Source organism: Pipistrellus hanaki (assembly GCF_964339955.1).
Source record: "Pipistrellus hanaki genome assembly, chromosome: 18".
Taxonomy (NCBI): domain Eukaryota; kingdom Metazoa; phylum Chordata; class Mammalia; order Chiroptera; family Vespertilionidae; genus Pipistrellus; species Pipistrellus hanaki.
Window position 1 is genome coordinate 20,854,819 of NC_140520.1, and position 19,598 is coordinate 20,874,416.

Consider the following 19,598-nt stretch of genomic DNA (forward strand, 5'->3'; position numbering starts at 1 on the left):
CGTGTGCTTAAGGGGCTGAGGTGGGACAGGTACAAGGAAGGGGTGTGGGAACAGACAAGAGGGAGCATCTGGAGCATCAGCATCGCTCTGTCTAAATTTTGTCTAAGCAAGGAGATTGGGAACCCAGAGGGAGAGCAAGAAATCCTAACTTCTGCCAATACCGGTTTGGCTCGGATAGAGCATTGGCCTACGGACCAAAGGGTCCCAGGTTCAATTCCGGTCAAGGGCATGTACCTTGGTTGTGGGCACATCCCCAGTGGGAGGTGTGCAGTTAGCAGCTCATTGATATTTCTACTATCTCTCTCTCCCTTCCTCTCTGTAAAAAAATCAATAAAATATATTTTAAAAAAGAAAGAAACCCTAACTTCTGGTCCCACACAGACTCTGTAGAGACTTAAAATGTACTTTTTCCATTAAATCTTTATAGCAAATACAGTACTGCCACAGTCATCACTACCAGATGCCATGATGGCCAGGTTCATGTGCCACACACACACATCACGCATACCACCCTGGAGGACTTTGGTGTCATCTTTCTGTACAATCCTCAGTTTAGTAATGTTCCGTCTCAACTCAGGCTGAGCTGGCAACAGAGGGAAATGCACAATAAAGAAGGTCCTGTGGGTGTTGTTTAGCGCTACGGCTCAGGCTCTGGATGGGCTTGTGAGCTGCTCTGGTTTGCTGCCTGACTCCCCAGGAACCCGATTTGGGGTAACTTTGGGGTTGTAGTTACCACGGAGCACCCCAGGCTACCTTCCTCCTCACTCCCGTGACCGTGCTTCTGTCTCCCCATCAGGAGAAACCCAGCCCTGGACCGGAGGGTGCCCTTTGCCCGCAGAGACAACCTCCACAACGGGAGCACGAGCGACTCCTCCAGCGGGGAGTCCAGCAGCGGGCAGTGGCCGAAGCGGGGCCCCTCCCCGTCTCGCGTCCGCTTCGAGGATGAGTCCGCCCGGGAGGCCGAGTCCCGCTACCTGGACCGGCTGCAGCAGCGCCAGCGCCAGGTGCTGGGCCCCGCGCTGCAGATGGCAGAGCAGGGCCCTCTGCGCTCCAAGCCAGAGCTCGCAGACTACCTGGCCGGGGGCCTCCTGCGCAGGGACGAACGGACTCTGCACAGGCTTGTGGGCCACCTGGACCAGAGAGCCTTCCCGGAGTGGCCGCCCTCACGGGGCATCCAGAGGACCTGCCAAGCCTGCGGCAGTTGCATCGAGGACGCACGCCCTGCCCTTGGGAAGGCAGCCCCGGACCCCAAGGTCCTCCAGGAGCACAAGGCTGCTGCCTGTGGGCTGGAGGGAGTGCTGGCAGAGCCCCTTAGCTGTTGGAGTTTGAGCGCCCCCTTCAGGCTCCTCCCCGCCGAGCAAGGGCCCCACACCGAATGGATCCGGGAGACACAAATTGGAGACTCTGTGTGTCCCCTGGAGGTGGACTCCGCCCTGGACAGCACGGACACCTCAGACAGCTGCAGGACCGACAGCGAAGAGGCCGGGACCTCTCAGCCCCTCAGAGCCCGTGGCCCCCGACTGCGGGGCTCCAGGCCTCGTGGAGGCCACAGGTGGTTCCGGAAGGCGGAAAGGGAGCCACCTGAGAGCCCTCCGGCCCCGGCCCCGCACAACCTGCCTGGGGTTGATCTCCTGGAGTTTTCAGATGAAGTGAAAGAAGGCGGAGGACACACACCTGAGGGGGCTCTGTTCCCTGGAGAAAACGCTTCCTCCAAGCCTCCTGTGCAGGAACCCGAGAGGGCCGCCCTGGGGCCCCAAGGGGAGTTGCGACCAGGACTGAGAAACCCCTGGGCTCCCGCTGTGGATTCCTGGGCTCTGTGGGGAAAGGCGCGTGCCCCGGCCTCCTGTAAGAAGCTGGCACCCTTGGGGCCAGGCAGACAAGACCAGGTTATAGAAAGCCACAAGTCTCTGGAAACCATCCCCCTGCAACAGAGCCACGCAGAGCCCTCTGCCCTACACAAGGCCCAGCAGCCAACTTCTTCCCTCTCCTCGGAGGGCTGGGTGCCAGCTCCTCCTCCTTCCAGGAAAACCACGTCACCTGCGCCTCACAGGAAGGCACCCCGCAGGCCCGGTGACCGGGGAGAATCTGTGGGCACCCCCCGGCCTCCTTCAGGAAGTGTAGTTCCCAGGACCTGTGAGCCCAGCCCCCCACAGACACAGCCCTTCGGCCACCAAGGCTGGCACCCACTGCTGGGCCTCTCCACCAACAACTGCAACAACAGCGTGCCTGGGGGGCTGAGGGAGTCCTCGGGGGGTGCCATCCCCGAGGATCTGGTGGAGAAGGGCACCAGCAGCCAGGAGCCCGAGGCACCCCTGGAGAACGGCAGAGATGGTAAGGTGGCCCCAGTCTGGGGCAGTCCTAGAGCTGAGGCCACGTCTGTGGTCTCACACATCCTTCTCTGACTGCCCACCTTCATAGGTTTCATAGTCACACACCATTCCTAGCAGCCCCATGGAGCCCCCAGATCCATGGCAGGTGTCAGGGAAGCTAGCAGGGTATGTGGGTCTATGGGTTGGGTGCAGGGTTCAACATCAGCCTGGAGGCGGGTTAACAACTCCCCTGGGGAGGCAGAACATGGGAAAGTGGTGCTGAAGCCTCTGATCTCTGGGGATCTGGAGGGGTGTATAGAAGGTCGAAGCTAAGTGGCTGCTGGAGGCCTGGGCTGCAAGGAAATTTTACCATCAGCAGAGCTGGGAGAGGCAGCAGCTCTAGGACTTAGTACTGTTTGCTTAGAGTAGTAAATGCTAAAATGCCCCTTCAGTGTCTTCATTTCATTCATTCAGTATTGTTTGAGCACATGTTACATGCCAGGCACAGTTCTAGACACTGTGGGGAATGAATGCATTAGGTGAATTAATTCAGCAAAAGTCCTGCACTTGAGACCTTCCGTCTCAAGTCTGGCCAGGCACAGACATGCTGTCCAGAGCAACTGTTGCCAACCGGTGGTCCATGGACTACTGGTGGTCTGTGAGGTGTGAAAGGTTGGTGACCAGGAGGCAAAGCTCTTACAAGGTGTTTTGGGGTTGCTCTCTGGCAACCTCCCAGACCCTGGCCCTGCTGGGCAGACTGGTGTGTTTCAGCAGGCAAAGGATGTAGGATATCAGCTCTGTTCTTGGAAGGGTCCACATAATGTGGGCAAATCCTGGGCAGCAGCAGCCTTAGCTCTGATCCCTGATGTTGTGAGCTAAGGTGAGCACCCCAGCCTCAGCCACTTTTAGGCAGAAGATACAAGCCCACCCCACACAGCCTGCTTTAATGTGCCCACAGCTCTGGCAGCCGTGGGCCTGGGCTGGCTCAGGAGGGATGGAGGGCTTAGACACAATGGAGAAGGAGAGGGCAGGCAGACGACAGGCCGTACTGACCTTACTGAGGATGTGGATGCCAAGACTCACCCCGCCCTGTGTGCTGGCCACCCCTCCACTGCACACAGACATACACTTTCCCTCCTCCTTGCTTGCACACATGAACCCTGAGGAAGAAGGCCCCACCTTGAACTAAGGTGTGGTTTCCTTCCCTGGTGGGCTCTGGGCTGGCTGCCCTTAACCACTTCCTGTGGGTCTTCTAGTCTGAGAGCTTTTTGGGCAGCCAACCTTCACCTCCTCGGGGCCTGGAGCAGCGGCCCTGGCGAGGCTCCTCTTCTCATTAGCCAGGAGGTCCTGGGCATGTCACTGAACCCCTTTGCACTCCAGGCTCCTCCGCTGTAATCTGAGGGTAATAATAGAACCTGTCTCCTGGGAACCCATGAAATAATCTCTGGGGAGGGTTTAACTCATTGCCCAGCTCATTCCAGATGCCCCAGGAATACAAAATATTCCCCTGTCCTCAACTATGTCTCTTGATAAGGGAGGGACATGACTTACCACAGCAGTCCCTTCATTTAACAGGCATTAATTAATCAGCTACTGTGCACCAGGATTGTGCCGGGGGAAGTGGGAACAGCAATAAATAAGGCTCTGTCCCTGTTTTGTGGGTCTCACCACTGCCTCTCCGGCTTTCTCTGGCTCTCCTGCCTCCTGGGTTGGGACTGTCCCCTCCCCTGTGGGATGGGTCAGTGACATGGGAGGGTTGTTGCTGTGGTTGTTGCAGGAGGAATCCATGACTTTCTCACCCTTGCAGGTGTTGGCACCATCAGCTCCATGGGTGTCACCTTCTCCTTGGCCTTAGAAGAGCCAGAGTCCAGCCAGGATCCAGAGAGAGGCCTGCAGAGGACAGAGTCACGTTCTGAAGGGCTTGTGTCATCCCAGTGAGTGACAGGAGCAAGAGTGAGCTCTACCTATGGAAGGTGGGGGGTGGGAGGTGCTAAGTGAAGAAAGAGACACCCCCCCCCCCCCTTGGAGTGGTAGCATGACTGACCTCACTGCTCCCAAGTCCTTGGAGGGTTCCCAGACTTACATCTAACCATGGCACCCCAATTCTCCCCTCCCAAACATTTCCAGTCTAATGTGCTTGATCATTTATTCACCAAACATTCACTGAGTGGCCTCCAAGCTCCAGGTGCTGTGCTAGACACAGCTGGCCAGCCAGCCTCAGCCCTCAAGGTGCCCCAGGGCTGAGACAGCCTGTCTGAGAGGACTTGTTCCTCGCTCTGGGCTTGCAGACAACCAGATATTGAGGAGAGAGCTCAGCATTGACATTGCCATTCTCTCTTTAGCGTGTTGTCTGAGTCCTTGTTCTGGGAAGCCACCCTCTAGCCAGGGTGGCATCTTCCCTGCTATGCATCATTCATGGTGACCTATGACCCAAGGCTTCTCGTGCCACTGAAAGCCAAGCCTCCATCTCCAGCCCTGTGTGCTCCCAAACTCCAGACTTGTGCATCCAGTTTCCCCTGATATGCCCACCAGGGTGTCTGAGAGGCTAGCTGAATTCTTGATTGCTCTGACCAAAACCGCTTCCCCCAGGGCCTCTTCCCAGCGAACACAGAACCACTCCACAGCGCTCACTCCCAGACCTCGGCATCATCTTAGCTGCCCCATTCTCCTCTTCGACTCCAACCCAGCGGCCAGTCCTCTCCGGCCCCAGGCCCACCCGTGCTGCATTTCTCCTGGTCTAAGCTGCCTTACCTCTTTCCGTGCAACTCTAACAGCCCTGCTGCTCTCTGCCTTCCCTCTTGCTCCCTCTAGTTCCTTCTCCACACAATAGTAAAGTTTTCAAAACTTTAATTCAATGATGTCATTTACTTAAAACCCATCATCTTTTTTCCTTTAGCTTGGAATAGAATTCAAACCTCTTACTTTGGTTTATGTGTTCAGCGTAATCTGCCTGTCTGACTTCACCTATTTCTTGTCCCTTGCTCATGATGATATCCAAGTCCTAGTGGCCTGGCCCTGCTATGTTCTTGAATGTACCGAGCTCCTTTTTGCCCTTGAGCTTTGCTGACAGCTTTTTTTTCTCCCTGGAGCTCTCATTTCTGGGCTTGGTGGGACTGACTTCTTCTTGCCACTTAACTTTCAGTTCAAATATCATCTCCTCAGAGAGGCCTTCCCTGGCCACCATGTCTCTCTCTGCTTCACCCTACTCAGCAGTCGCTGATGGCTTCTCTCCTTTATTTCCTAGTCTGCTGCTATAAGCTCCCAAGAGTAAGAACCTTGTCTGTCTTCTTACCACTATCACTTACTTACCCAGGTCATTTGCCACATGTCCCAGTGCTTACGAGAGGCCTAGAAGAGGTTCTTAAGAAATAGTGAATGAGCAAACGAATGAATGAATGACTGGGTAAACACACTGTGGAGTGTGATACCAAGGGTCTTGTCTGAGCTGCTCTTTCTGAAAGCTACCGTGCAGGATTCCACTCAGCCTTTCTGCAGCCTGCCTGTCTGTTCCTCCACCAGGCGTGGTACTGGCTCGCCTGGGGCCCACAGAACCCTAAGGAGAAGTCCGCCCTTGCTTCCACAGCCCTCTTCCCCCAACCTCATGTCCACTCTTGCGTTTCAGAGACCTACCAGGGGTCAGTGCAGGACCTGGCCCGCCCTCAGCTGCCCCTTCTGACAGGAACAAGAAAGCCAGCAGCAGCATCACTACCCTGGGGCTGAAAAAGTTCTTGTTGGCCTTGGGCCAGGGCACACGGCCCAAGTTGGGCAAGTCCCGCAGCTGCAGTGTGGAGCAGCTGCACCCCCCTGCACCTGGCCCGGCTTCCCACACCAGCAGTCCCAAAGTGAAGAGAGCCCCATCGTTACAATCCCTGCATCCGGTGAGTGCGAAGGGCCCAGACAAGGGCTGTGCGAGGCAGGTGGTGGTGTAGGCGCCATGGGAACAAATGGTGAAAGTAGAAATGAAGCGCTGAGGAGGCGAAGGTGGAGAAGAGGAGGCTCCTGCCTCCCCACAGTTGATCTCTGAGACTTGGGTCCCCAGGACACAGTATGGTAGCAGCATCCCACACTTCCCCTCCAGCTTTCCAGTATGGACTCATCCTAAACACCTTCCTCTCCCCCTCCCTCAACTCTGTCACCTCTGCCAAGACCTGGAGTCTACTGCCTGGTCATTCTAGAACCTCAAGTCTAGCACAAATCACTTTCTGGATTACCTCAAGGACCTCCAGAATGGCATTCCTGCCTGTCTTTCTCCACTGGCTTCCATAGTGGCCCTTCTGATATGCAAATCTGGCTTGCCATTCCCTTCCTTCATATAGGCCCTTGTGGTCCCTTACCACTCTTAGGATAAAGTTCAGGCCACTTGACAATGCCGGAGGGTTTCTGTGATCTGATTGCTTTCATCTCACATTACTCTCCCCTACTAACACTCATTCCATTGTCCTTGACCTTGAAGTTCTGTCATGAAGGCCACACCTGTCTGACGTTCAGCCTTCATCTTTCTTTTCTCCTACCTTCTCTGTCTGTGAATGCCTTCTCATCCAAGGACACTTCAGCCACTGCATCCTCCAGGAAGCCACTTCCTACCTTTCCTTGCTCTGTGTTTTTATCTCATTCTGGGCTACCCTCCTTGGTGGAACTTGCACATAGTGTTTTAACTGATTTTTGTTTCTCTCCCCCTCACTGGAGTGTGACTTCTTTGAGGGATCACCGTTCATCCTTATATCCCCAATATTTAGTGCAATGGTGAATATAGTAGACATACTACACAGTGAGTGAGTGAGTGGGTGCAGGGCAGGCTGCTGAATTCTCCCTCCCCAGGTGCTGGAGGGTAAACCAACAGCAGCTCACCAGCTCAGCTAGGTTTCTGAAAACCCTGTTCTGTTCCAGGTGTTTCCAAGTTTTATGCTTGTTCTTCTAGCCTCTGCTCCCCTTCCTGGGCAGAAGGAAGCAGGTGATTATGGTTTGCCGCACTGGAGCCTTTTAATTTCAGACTGAATGAAAATTCCATTTCAGTCTGGCTACAGGCACACTACCTGGTACGTGGTCGGCATTCAATAAGCACTTGCTGGATGAATGAATGAATGGAAGGCAAACACAGAAACAAAACAGCCTTATCTAAGCTGGGAAGAGGATCCGAGAGTGACACCATGCTCCAGGAATTTACTTTCCCCATGAAGTTAGACTTGTCCCCTGTATATCTGAGCCAGGGCGCCTGGGGTGCTGCCCTCAGAGCTCTGGCCTCTGTGAAGCCCTCTAGGGAAGTGACAACAATGTCAGTGTAGTAGAGATGTTGTCAGCAATGTAAGCCGAGTGGGTGAAGAGAGAGAGCAAGCTGCTGAGAGAGGGCGGAGTGAGTAGTAGAAAGAAATGTGCAAGAACTGGGGAAAGAGGATAAAAGAAGAACCCATCTGTCTCACCCAGAACTACTCATGACATAGCTCAGGGCGAATGACTTCCTGTTAGACTGTTGTGTCGCCAGATGCAGGGTAAGGGGAGGGGGGTGATGGTGTTGGATGCTGCAGCAGCTTGGTTTCCATTTTACCCTCCTGAGTGGGCAGTGGCCCTGTTCTCTCACCTGATGCGCCCACATCCTCCGGTGGCTGTGGCTCTTTACCTTTAAACCGGCATCTGGAAGGCTCTCAGGAAACCCCTGCTTGTCCTTCAGGTCTGAGTTAACATGACTTCTCCCAGGAAGCCTTCTTGAACTCTGATATAAATCAGCTCCAACCCCCTAGTCAATTTCTTGATAATATGCCTTATTATTCTAGAGCATGGATTCCAAATGTAATACATGTCTGTAACATTTGTTTAAAGTCTGCCTCTCCCTACCATTCCTACCCTTCACCTTCCGAATGGGCTCCTCACTGGGTCCGTTTCCAGAACACAGATCAGACTTTGTAACTCTTCAGATGAGCACCACTCAGGGGCCCTTTAGCAGGCCACCTGAGGCCCTTCCAGGGCCGGCCCCTTGCTCCAACCCACCTCCCATCACCTCTGCAGCCTAGCCACCAGACCATGCGTGTGATCCAGAGCCGACCATGTTTTCCCTGGTCTCCACGTCTTCACACCTGCTGCTTCTCCTGCCTGGAGCACCCTGCCCCCGTTTTCACCTCCCTAGTTCCTGCCTCAAGCCTCACTCGGGGGTCAGCTCCTCCGAGACCTCCTAAGCTACACAAAGCCCCTTTCTGCTTCCCTGCACATCATCTGCACTTTCAACCAAGCACTTCCTAGTGCATTTAGGGCTTTTAACTTACCTGTGCCCACCCCACAACCACCACTGGGGGAAGTCCTCAAGGGACTATTGTCTTTCCCATCTTTTTATTCACAATGGTTTGAGATGCACACTTAGATTAAAAATTTTGAATGTAACTGATCATAAAAAGGATAGATATACTAAAGAATCACACACAAAAAACCACACTAACATTTTAACTCTAAAGTTGCGTTTGTTATCCTATAATTAATTTTATTTCACTTTTTTTTCTAACAAGAAAACTAATTTTCTTAGTCAGTGTGGTAATTAGTGTTACAGTACTAAGTTGTTATTTCAGCCAAGAAAACCCAAAACCTGCAAGCTTCAGATCAGATCAGATCACCTGTATGGACCCATCTACTTGAGTAAATTATGGCGATTCCTGTTAAGCACTTTGAAGTAGTGACAAAAACTCCCACTGTTACTTTGAGTGAGGGTCCTCAGGGCCAGGGTTGGGGTGTCAAGTCTCTGTCAACCCTTTGCCAGGTGGCTTTTCTCACCTGCAATATTGGACCTTTACCACTAGGTGTCCTCCTCTCACCAACGTCGGAAAGCGGCCTCCTTTCAGAACCTCCATTCTCTGCTGAGTGGCAAGGTGGACCGGTCCAGCCTGTACCTGGTAGGGGAGCGAGGGGACCACAGTGAACCTGGCAGGTAAGAGTGAGCGAGTGGACAAGTGGTTTGGAGGACAAACCAAGAATGGACAATGGAGCTATAAGCTTGACTTCTTGTCTCAGCGGCATGGCCCTGAATGGGATCCCATTAAAGAGAAAGGGAGGCCAATCCTCTGAGCCTCAGGTGCCACAGGAGTCTTGGAACCCGCACCTCATGTGCAGCTGAGCTTTGAGAAGGTGCGGGCTGCTGAAAAGGGGGGGAATTGGGAGGTTTGATTCCTCCATGCCTCTGCTGTCTGATGACATCTTGAAATCAGAATGTTCAGAGAGCTTCCTTAGCTCAGCTAAAGATCAAATGAAAGATCCAGAGACAGGGACCTCAAAAGAGGCCCTTGACCTATGACCCTGCCTGGAGAAGGTCCTTGACCTGTGGCCCTCTAGCTTAGCTGCTCTTACCTGGAGATCCATGGAGGGACTCCAGGGTGTCCATTAACTCCTGGAAATTTTATATAAAATTACAGTTTTCATCAGGTTCTCAGAGAATTCTCTGCACCTGAAATGGTTAAAAACTTTGCTCAGGGGCCGGGGCTTCTGGCGCAGCGGCAGGCTGAGGAGCTTCAGACGGGTGTGCCAGTCTCAACCCCAGCAGGCTCTTCATGCAGGAGCCCCAGCTGTCAGCAGAGAGGCGAGTCTTCTTTAAGCCGAGGGCCTGGAGCGCAGGGCCAGCCCTCGCTGCCCTCACTCTGTGTCCGCTCTCCGTGCAGGTTAGCCAAGGCCCCACCCCTGCGTGCGCTCAGCGTAGAGGATGTGGGTGCCCCCAGCCTGGCCCGCACAGTGGGCCGCGTGGTGGAGGTGTTCCCGGACGGCACCAGTCAGCTGCAGCTGCAGCGCTCACCCGAGGGCACGTTTGGTTTCTGCGTGGCCTCCGGGAACGGGTGCCGGGACTCAGGTATGCTCCCTCTGCTTTCTGGGCCCCGCAGCCCTGGGACCTTAGCAAACCGCACTGGAGGTTGTCGGAGGGCTTTTTCTGGCCTTTGGCTGAGCAGTGGAGCTCTGGGCTCAGAGAACCTCTTATCAAAAGGACTAGAGTTCTCCCCACAGGGGCTGTGGGAGGGGGTAGCTATTGGCAGGCCTGACCCCACTGTCCCTCTGCTGTCTGGTGACAGACATTCTTAAAATCAGAATCTTGAAGGCCAACGTTTCTCTGGGGAGCCAGAGGGAGACTGTCTGTGCTTGCCAGCTCTCAGAGGCAGTCTCTTTGATGTGGCCGATGTGTTTAAATGGTTCCCTCCTCCAGCTGCTGAGTGTGTCTGGGCACGCGGAATGTGCCTGCCTGTGCATCCGGGTCCCTCCTCAGAGCGGGCTCCTGGGGAGGGGGGTCAGGGAGGTGGCAGGGGATGGGGGGGTGAAGGGTGGTCAGAAGGAGCATTCAGGGGTGCACAGAGAAAAGTTCCTGGTGCTTTTCTTCACTTTCCTGTTCAGAAAGAGAATGTACTTGGGGAGCAGAATTCCAGATGGGAACTGGCATCATCTGTCAGTGTGAGACCACACACAAGCATGTACTCTGCCTGCCCCTCCCCCCTCCCAACACTCCCCAAAAGGCCCTTTAGGTCCCTCTGCAGGCAGTGGGAGCCCCTCCCCCATCACCTCTCATGGAGTTCTGATGGGCAGGGGTCTGTAATCACCAAGGGCTCCTCGGGCTCTGCCCTGGCCCAGTCTCCCAGGCTCCCTCACCTGCTCTTCCCTGTCCTGCCAGGTGGTGTCCTGCCTCTGCTGCTGCAGTTAGCCATTGGATGTCACAGAGATCCCCATGCATGCGGAACAGGGCCTCCAGGCCTCAAGCCATCCATCCGCCTGCAGCCAAGAGTCCTTTTTCCTGGGCCTCGGAGACACTGTGGGCTGGGGTTGGTTTGCAGTCCTTCCTAACAAGTCAAGATGCTGGTGTTAACTTGCTGGCTACCACATGCGATTCTATACAAGCATGAGAGAATAGCAGGCTTTGCCTTCTGCTTCTCATGCAGCATAAGTAGCATGCATCCTTAACAAAGGCCATGCCCAGCAGCCAATAAATGCCTACAATAGCAGTCTCTCTGTCATATTTTTGTCATGACTTTCAGTTGTAAAACCTACCCCAGAGTCTCCCCCAAAGGGCAGGCGTGACATCAGTGTCTGGTCTGACTCTGGCTGCATTCTTTTGGGTTTTCTCAACACTCCCCATCTCACATCCTGCTGCATAGCAGCCATTTCTACAGTCTCCACCTCTCCCCATTTTACCTGCCTTTTTCCAATATGCAGACAGGCCAGCAAGCAGTTCAAACACCTAGATGGAAGAGGTGGGAGATAGGGCCTCTGAGACAGAAGCCTGTGCAGTCAAAGTGACAAATGTATCTCATTGGAGGGAGATAGGCTCTCAGGAAAGGCTGAGGGTGGCTGAGAAGCACCGAAAGGGGCTCCCCAACTCAGCCCAGGGACAGGGAACTTGACAAAAGATTGGATTTGCTACACCCAGAGCTACAAACCTTCAGGTACCTCAGAGGAGATTTCAATGTACATGCAAACCCAGATTTCACAGGGTGGGCTCTGAAAAGCTTGATGTTTGGGGCCGGAGGCTGGGATGCATGGATCAGAGAGATGACTTCCCACTGGTCCAAGATGTGTTAAATGGCTTTAGGTCAGAGTCCAAGGAGCCGGGCAAGTTGCCCTTTCGTGTCCCTTCTAAGGAAGCTGGTTCCAGGAAGAGGAGGTGGGAGTGATGCTCAGGCAGCTGTTCAGTGTGGAGGGAGCCAGCTGAGCCTGGGCCGGCAGCAGGGAGGGTGTTGAGGCCTCGATAAATCTGCCTCCCTTCACCCCCCTTTCCATGAATTCTGCCCCATGGTGTCAATCACCCCCTGTGGCCCTCCAGTGACCTGGGCTGGTGCTCTCAGACACCTGTGCTCACCAGCTTCACCTGGAAGAGTCTGCTCCTCCTCTAATCCCTTAGGCCAGTGGTCGGCAAACTCATTAGTCCACAGAGCCAACTATCAACAGTACAACGATTGAAATTTCTTTTGAGAGCCACATTTTTTTTAACTTAAACTTCTTCTAACACCACTTCTTCAAAATAGACTCACCCAGGCCGTGGTATTTTGTGGAAGAGCCACAGTCAAGGGGCTAAAGAGCTGCATGTGGCTTGTGAGCCATGGTTTGCCGACCACAGCCTTAGGTGGAAGCAGCTGAAGGGGGTTGAAAGGTTTTCAGCAGAAGTTTTGGTGAGAGGGGCACTGTGTGGCCAGGAGAGGCGAGGGTCACCCGGCCTATCCAGCCCTGAGGCCCCACCGAGCCTGTCCCACCAACGTGGGTTCCCCGAGCCAGCCCCAGGGAAGGAGTGGGTTCTCCCAAGGCCCCCAATGCACTTTGGAGACTCGGAATGGTCATACCGGCCAGGCAGGGCCTCTCAGGGGCGGGGGGTGGGGGTGGGGGGAGGAGATGACGAAGGGAAAAGGAGCCACTGTATCTTTACATATGGGGGTAGGATTTTTAAAAAAATATATTTTATTGATTTTGTACAGAGAGGAAGGGAGAGAGATAGAGAGTTAGAAACATCGAAGAGAGATAGACATCGATCAGCTGCCTCTTGCACACCCCCTACTGTGAATATGCCCGCAACCAAGGTATATGCCCTTGACCGGAATTGAACCTGGGACCTTTCAGTCCCCAAGCCGATGCTCTATCCATTGAGCCAAACCGGTCTTGGCAACATATGGGGGTAGGATTTTTATGTTTCTGGGCTTTTGCCCAGAGGCCTCTGAGTTCCAAGTGAGGACCATACCCAAGGAAGACTGGGGCCAGAGCTAGCCCTAGACAATACCAGGAAGCAAGCCAGGCTTGGACTGGGCCTCAGCTACTTCAGTGATGCCGCCTACCCCCCCCCCCCCCCCCCCCGCCCCACTCTGACGACCTGAGGGCAGCAATGGAGTTTGTTTGTGAGGGCCATTTAGCACAGTGCTGGACACATCGTAGGTCATTTTCCTTATTTTTACACATTATTTTCCTATTCTACAATCAAAGCTCATTTCAGAAAAAGCTAAGATTAGCTCATTCACACTGGGGTATATGTGAACCATTCCAGCTGAAAGCATTATTTGCACTAGGGCATTTTTAAAGAGGAGATGGAGAAATGAAGTTATACTATATCTCTATATAAAGTAGTTGTGCCGAAACCAGTTTGGCTCAATGGATAAAGCGTCGGCTTGGGGACTGAAAGGTCCCAGGTTCGATTCCGGTCAAGGGCATGTACCTTGGTTGCGGGCATATCCCCAGTGGGGGGTGTGCAAGAGGCAGCTGATTGATGACTCTCTCATTGATGTTTCTAACTCTCTATCTCTCTCCCTTCCTCTCTGTACAAAAATCAATAAAATATATTTTTTTAAAAAAATAAAAAAATAAAGTAGTTGTGATTTTGAGTGGGAATAATGAGTGTGTGTGTGTGTGTGTGTGTGTGTGTGTGTGTTCAGAAGTCCCCTGTATGAGCAGCTGCCCCTGCCCCTGTCCCCCCCCCCCAAAAAAAAAAAAAAAAAAAAACAGCACCCACGTGGTCAGCGTGCCAGAGATGCATGTCTTTAATTTCACTTAAGTTCTCCTGTTTTCCTTTGCAGGCTTCTACGTGCAGGAGATGGCTGATGCAAGTACGGCCAAGCTGTACTCGGGGCTGCTGGGGGTGGGGGATGAGATCCTCGAGGTGAACGGGGCCAAGGTTGCAGGGCTGGGATTGGCTCACATTGAGGAGCTCCTGACCCATGCAGAGAGCTTGTCCCTCCGTGTGCTGAGGCAGAGGCCTATCCCGCGGTGACTCAGAGGTGCTCTGGGCCTCAATGTCACTCCTTCAGAAGCCATGAGTGTCCATGTGGGAAGGAGGTGACTGGGAATGAACTGCACAAAGCTACTTGGAAGAGCAGGGTGGCGAGAGGGAAGGGGCCTACTTGGATATTTTGTTTAAGGGTGTAATTTGTGCAAAACAAGGAGAAGAAAATATGTGTGCCCGGGCCTGGGTGGTGTCACATCCTGCACCTTTGTTGGCAGGAGGAGAAAAGAGAGTCATGGAATCATTCGGTTGGTCCCTGAGCATCGCCTTAACTTCAGGTCCCATCCCACTCAAGGGCCCATGCAGCTTCCAACAGCCCTGAACCAAAGACAGTGCTGGGCCATCTCTGCCTGGAGCTGCCTTTTCCCAGCTCGTTTCTCCCAGCTTCCATTCCACACCTTTGCTCTTTTTCCAGAAATGGGAAAAGTGTCCTCGAGTAACAGCCTTGTAGCCATTGATCCCATATTCCAAACCAAAAAATTGGAACATGTGGTCTGGTGTGAAAACATCTAGGAGATGTGATCTGGTCGTCAGAATATTACAATTTTTTTTTTGTAATATATAAGATTGAAGGGGGGGGGGGAGGAAATTGAGACCAACTTGGCCCCATCCCCACTGCCCTTCCTCTGCCTCTGCCTCTGCCTCTGCCTCTGCCTCTGTGCAGAGCAAGGCTGGAGCTACTGAAGCCTGGCCATGAAGGCCTCTGTCTTCTTCCTATTGAGCTTGGACACTGGGCCGCAGCCAGTGCCATGCAATCCTCAGCCACAAGCTCTCTGTCCAGACTCCCCGACAGCAGTTCTGGATTGGCCAACCCACAGGGAGAAGGCAGGGCACAGGCCCAGCGGATGGGCTGTCCCACCTGGTCACTCCCCTCCTCTAGGACTGAACACTGTCCAAAGGGCTAGTGGGTGGCCATTTGTCCGTTTTAATTTATTAAAAGCCAAAGCTGAAGCTTCTATCCTGAGTTGTTATATTTTGGGCTGCACACTCGCTCGATTGCTTGACCTTTACAGCAGAGGTTTGGGGGGTGGGGGGAGAAAGGACAAGGGCACTACATTGGGCTGTGTTGGGCATGCCAGAGGGGAAGGCTGGGGAGGCACCTGGGGTTGGGGTGACAGTGTAGATGCAGAAACCTCCAGAGTCAGTCCTAGGGCTGGGAGAGGAGCCCTGGCAAAGTACGTTTATGAGCAGGCGATGGAATGAAGCTGAGGTGCAACTGGAGGGTGAAGTGGACAGCTCATGGCTGTTTTAGAACTTGGCCAGGTGCAGACTGTGGTCAGAATAAATACGGTTAAAATGAATGTTAAGCAGCTTTCAAGAAGCAAAGTCACTGAAGGAGGCATGGGGCCTAAGAGAAAGATGAGGAGGAGAGGGGGCAGCAATCCTGTGGAGTGTGAGTATTCTCCCATTCCAGGGTTTTATGCATAGGAGCCAGTTAAAACCCCTCCTTACTGCCCCTGGAGCCTCACGCACAGCAGGATGGGGAGGCTGGGCCAACCTGCAGTGGGAGATGAAGGAAGAATGGGAAGGCTGTAGCAGGTGAGTAGAGGGACTGGGACACCTCACAGACCAACCTGGGGCCCCCAAAATTTAGAAATGGCCCCACATAACAGGAAACCACAGGCATGGGGAAACCCTGGTGGCTCCTATATGCCCATTACTGGCCTTTACATGTTGACCCAAGAATTATACCTTCCAAAAAGGACTCCCCATGGTTAACAGGGCCCAAATTCATAATCAGAGCCTAGCAGCCATTGTTTACAGAGGCCTGTCTTGCACTCTGCATGTCAGAGAGAAGCCACAGACTGAAGTGCCAAGCTTTCTGCATTGTGTTCTTGCCACCTGAGCCAAATCTGGGATCCTGTTTCAACCAATGGACTAAGACCTGCCCTGTCCAATCAGAACTGCACAGTTGTAGCCTTATTTGTATATTTGTTGACCAATCAGAGTAACTCCATAATAACCAATCAGAACACATAATTCTGACCAATCAGGACAGTACTATTTGGACCAATCTGGCTGTGCAAACTTGGATTCCTCATTTGCATAGAAATGAGGGGGAGGGGGAAGAATTAAGGAAGAGGAAGGGGAGAGGCACTTTGGACTGTGTGGAGTAGCCGTGCCTTGCTCTAATTCCAAAAAGGTAAAGCGATGTCAGGGCCCTGTCTTGTCTAGGTGGGAGGGGACTTTGGTTCCTCCAAATGTCCTTCTGACCTTTCCCATCTCTGCTGCCTAGGGTTCGGCCTGGTATCACCCACAGGACCACCAGAACCCTCACTTAGAACTAGGAGCTGGGCCATGTGCCAGGCAGGAGCTCAGGTTGATGAGAAAGACGGGCTCTACCTCAAGCTGCCAGAGTCTAGGAAAGACGCTCAACCCTTACCACAAGGCCAGGTGTGTGCAGCAGGAGAAGCTGGCTCCTGGGGGACGTGGGGTAAGGAGCCTGGGAGTGCTCAGGATCAACTGGGGGAGGGAGGCCAATGAGGAGGTGCGCCACCCGGGGTTCTGTAAAACGAGGGGCACTAACAAGAAGGGAGAGGGAAAGGGTGGTGTGGCACAGAAAATGAACGGCATGTGCAAAGGTGTGGCTGTTTTCTGTGCCTCACCTATCCCCACCCCCACCACGAGGCAGGTCAGTGGTACTCTGTGTGTCCAGATCTCGATTCACACCAGGTACTAAAAGTTGGTGGTGAGGAGGGATGCAGGGTGGGGACCTGGTGCGTGCCCAGGTCTCATGCATGAGAGAGGAACTGCAGGTGTGGCTCGAATTTGGGAAATCAAGGTTAACCTGGGAATTGAGGCATGTGCAGTCACCTCACTGTCCCCTCCACAAATACTGGCATTCCAGAGCTATGTGTGGACATTACCAAGGACACAACACTGAAACCTTAGGGCCATTTTGTGAGGGAGAAATCACTTATCTCCGCGTTACAAACTAGGAGCCAGAAACTCAGAGGTTAAATTAGCAAATAATTAGCAGAGGGAGGACTTGAACCTGGCGCTCTAACTCCCAGCCTGAATCCATCCGCCCTCCCGGAATTCTCCTTACCAGGAGCCCCGCCCAGGATCCTCCTTGGCCCGAATAGGCTGGCCTTCCTGAAGGGGCTTGGCTTCCGTTTTCCTGCAGGGAAATGGGGTCGGCGTTCTCACCTGCTCTCCGCTGGGGTAAGGAAGGACTGACAGTTCAGTTTCCTGAGTGATTCTGAACTGTAGGCATAATTCACTTGGGAATCACAAAAGCTGTCTTGTGGGTCGACACCAGCATTTTAGAAAAATGTGCCTCTCACAGAGCAAGAGTAGGTTTTGTGTGGGGAACGTTTCTTTCAGGTGTGCGCCCTGAGTTGTAATTTAGTGTTGTTAATGGCCCTGCTCTGGAGGTGGGGGGTGGGATGGGGTCGAGGCAGTCTGGTCCCTCCTTCTGGCCCCTGTGCTTCCTGGGGTTGTGAGCTGCCTGCTGGCGGCTACCAAAACCTTCCTGGGTTGGGTTCTGGTCAGTGTGTGGTTGGCCTGGGAAGGAGGCTCCTTGGTCTTCCATCCCTGTGGTCCAGAAGAGGCCCCGATCCCAGGGGTGAAGTGCAATATGACTGGACTTCCTGGTCCTCCAACTGGCCTCCAGGCAGCAGGGTTCCCGAGTCCCATGTGACTAGGTATTTATTGGCAGGAGTTTGGGTTACTGGTTCCCTGATCCAGGCATGCGTCAACTTCACATATTCATTCACCCACTCAATTGCTTCGCTTATCTGTGCCTTTGCTGGGACGCCCTTCCCCTTGTCCACCCATGGGCTCCCCGGCAGCCCTCAAAGATATTAGAGGTGCCTGCCCTGAGAAGCATTCCCTGACACTGGGTGCTGGCTTGGGCCCCTCCTCCTAGCTCCCATAGAATCTGGAACCAAGGCTCTTTGTTGTGGTCCTTTGAACACAGACTTGCTTGTTTATCCTGCCAAACTTACCTGGCAACACCTGGACATCCCTGGTCCATCTGCCCAACCCATTTCCCACCCGAATCCCCAGGCTGGTTCTGGAGCTATTCACTGGACACCCTCCCCTCCCATCCCCCCATCCTCTGTGAAAGTTTCCCTCTTTCCCTGTAGAGCCAGAGCACCTGCTTAGAAATGGCAGCAGCTTTCCTTGGCAAGAAGCTGTGCCCAGCTCTCTCAGACTGCAGGTTTGACCAGGTTGGAGTGCTGGGCCCCCAGGAGGGGCTGCTGGGATTGGCTCAGACATGTGCCTGTGGAGCCAGGCCTTCAGAGCTGCCCTGCCAGGCCTGGAGGGTATCCCGGGCTCTCCTGTGGATGCCCGGCTGCCTGCTGGGCCTGCCTTTGTCTTGCCCTGCTGCCTCTGGGCTTAGGCAGGGACTCCTGGCAGCGTGGAGCTGCCCTTAGGGATCTGGCTGGGTGCCAGGCACTGGGGAGAGACCTGCCCTGCCCTCGGGAAGCCCATATCCCCAGGGGGAGGCAGCTACAGCTGTGGAAAGAGACAAACCAGTGTGCCAAGGGCTACAATGGAAGCGCCAGGCAGGAGCCCCACTCCTCCCAGTGAGCAGAAAGTCTTCCCAGAAAAGCCAGCCCCGGGCTCACCAGCCTCCATCCAGCTCTGGTGTTATCTCAGGAACAAGGAATGTTGGCAGGCACGGGAGCTCACAGCGGCATCCAGATGCCACAACGCTGGTTCTCATCCTGGGCTCCTCAGACTGAGCCTCCAGCTTTTCTGAGTTTATACAATGAGTTCGACTCACTTCTTGCACATATTTCCAGCCGCGTAAAAGCTCCAACATACAGGGGTGGTCAAAAGCAGGTTTACAGTTGCATGGTAACATTGAGTTAATAAAGCTGTTGTAATCCTCATATCCTGCATGTTTTTTCCCCACATGAACTGTAAACCTACTTATGCCTAACCCTGTATTTTATCAAGGCTGACCTGCCTTGGCCAGGTTTCTTAAACTCCACTGTGGGCTCAGAGGGTTTTGAGATGTGGTCAAATCCATGGCAAGGATGCCATGCTTTATCTTGGGCACGGCTAGGAGGTCAATGCTATAATCCACCGCGGACTTTTAGCTCTTGCTCTCTCTCCCTCTCAGCCATCCTCCACCTTTTCTCTGGTTAGAAAGGCAGCTTAGTGAAACATCTGCTTGCCACTACTGAAATTGCGTCTTTTTTTTTTTTGAGGTAGGCTATGTCAGTGTTTCCCAACCTTCTCTCATGATGAGAATCACCTGGTGGAGTTGTTAAAACACAGATTCCTGAATCCCAACTAAGAAGTGCTAAACTAGAATTTTTGGGAACATATAGGTAAAATTGTATACTTAACTAGTGCTCTAACACAGATGTTATATACAGAGCACTAAGTTAGGTATGCAATTTTACCTATATGTTCCCAAAAATTCTAGTTTAGCACTTCTTAGTTGGGATTCAGGAATCTGTGTTTTAACAACTCCACCAGGTGATTCTCATCATGAGAGAAGGTTGGGAAACACTGGGCTATGTAATGGATTCCAGCTGTAGCGCTTGCTAGTTGTGTCCTTATGCAAATTTATTTTCATTGCTCCACACCTCTGCCTTCAGAGGGGGCAGTGATCTGCCTTC

General features: G+C 53.3%; 1 protein-coding gene across 1 annotated transcript in view; it reads left to right on the forward strand.

The window, feature by feature from the left end:
- The window catches only part of KIAA1614, a 52,611-nt gene that overhangs the window by 21,962 nt on the left and 11,051 nt on the right, over positions 1-19,598 (forward strand). The window contains exons 6-12 of the mRNA XM_084866128.1: positions 797-2,331; positions 4,117-4,243; positions 5,932-6,187; positions 9,089-9,216; positions 9,941-10,125; positions 13,811-13,840; positions 16,253-16,410. Of these exons, the coding sequence (XP_084722254.1) occupies positions 797-2,331; positions 4,117-4,243; positions 5,932-6,187; positions 9,089-9,216; positions 9,941-10,125; positions 13,811-13,840; positions 16,253-16,410 (2,419 nt within the window). The remainder of the gene's footprint in view (positions 1-796; positions 2,332-4,116; positions 4,244-5,931; positions 6,188-9,088; positions 9,217-9,940; positions 10,126-13,810; positions 13,841-16,252; positions 16,411-19,598) is intronic.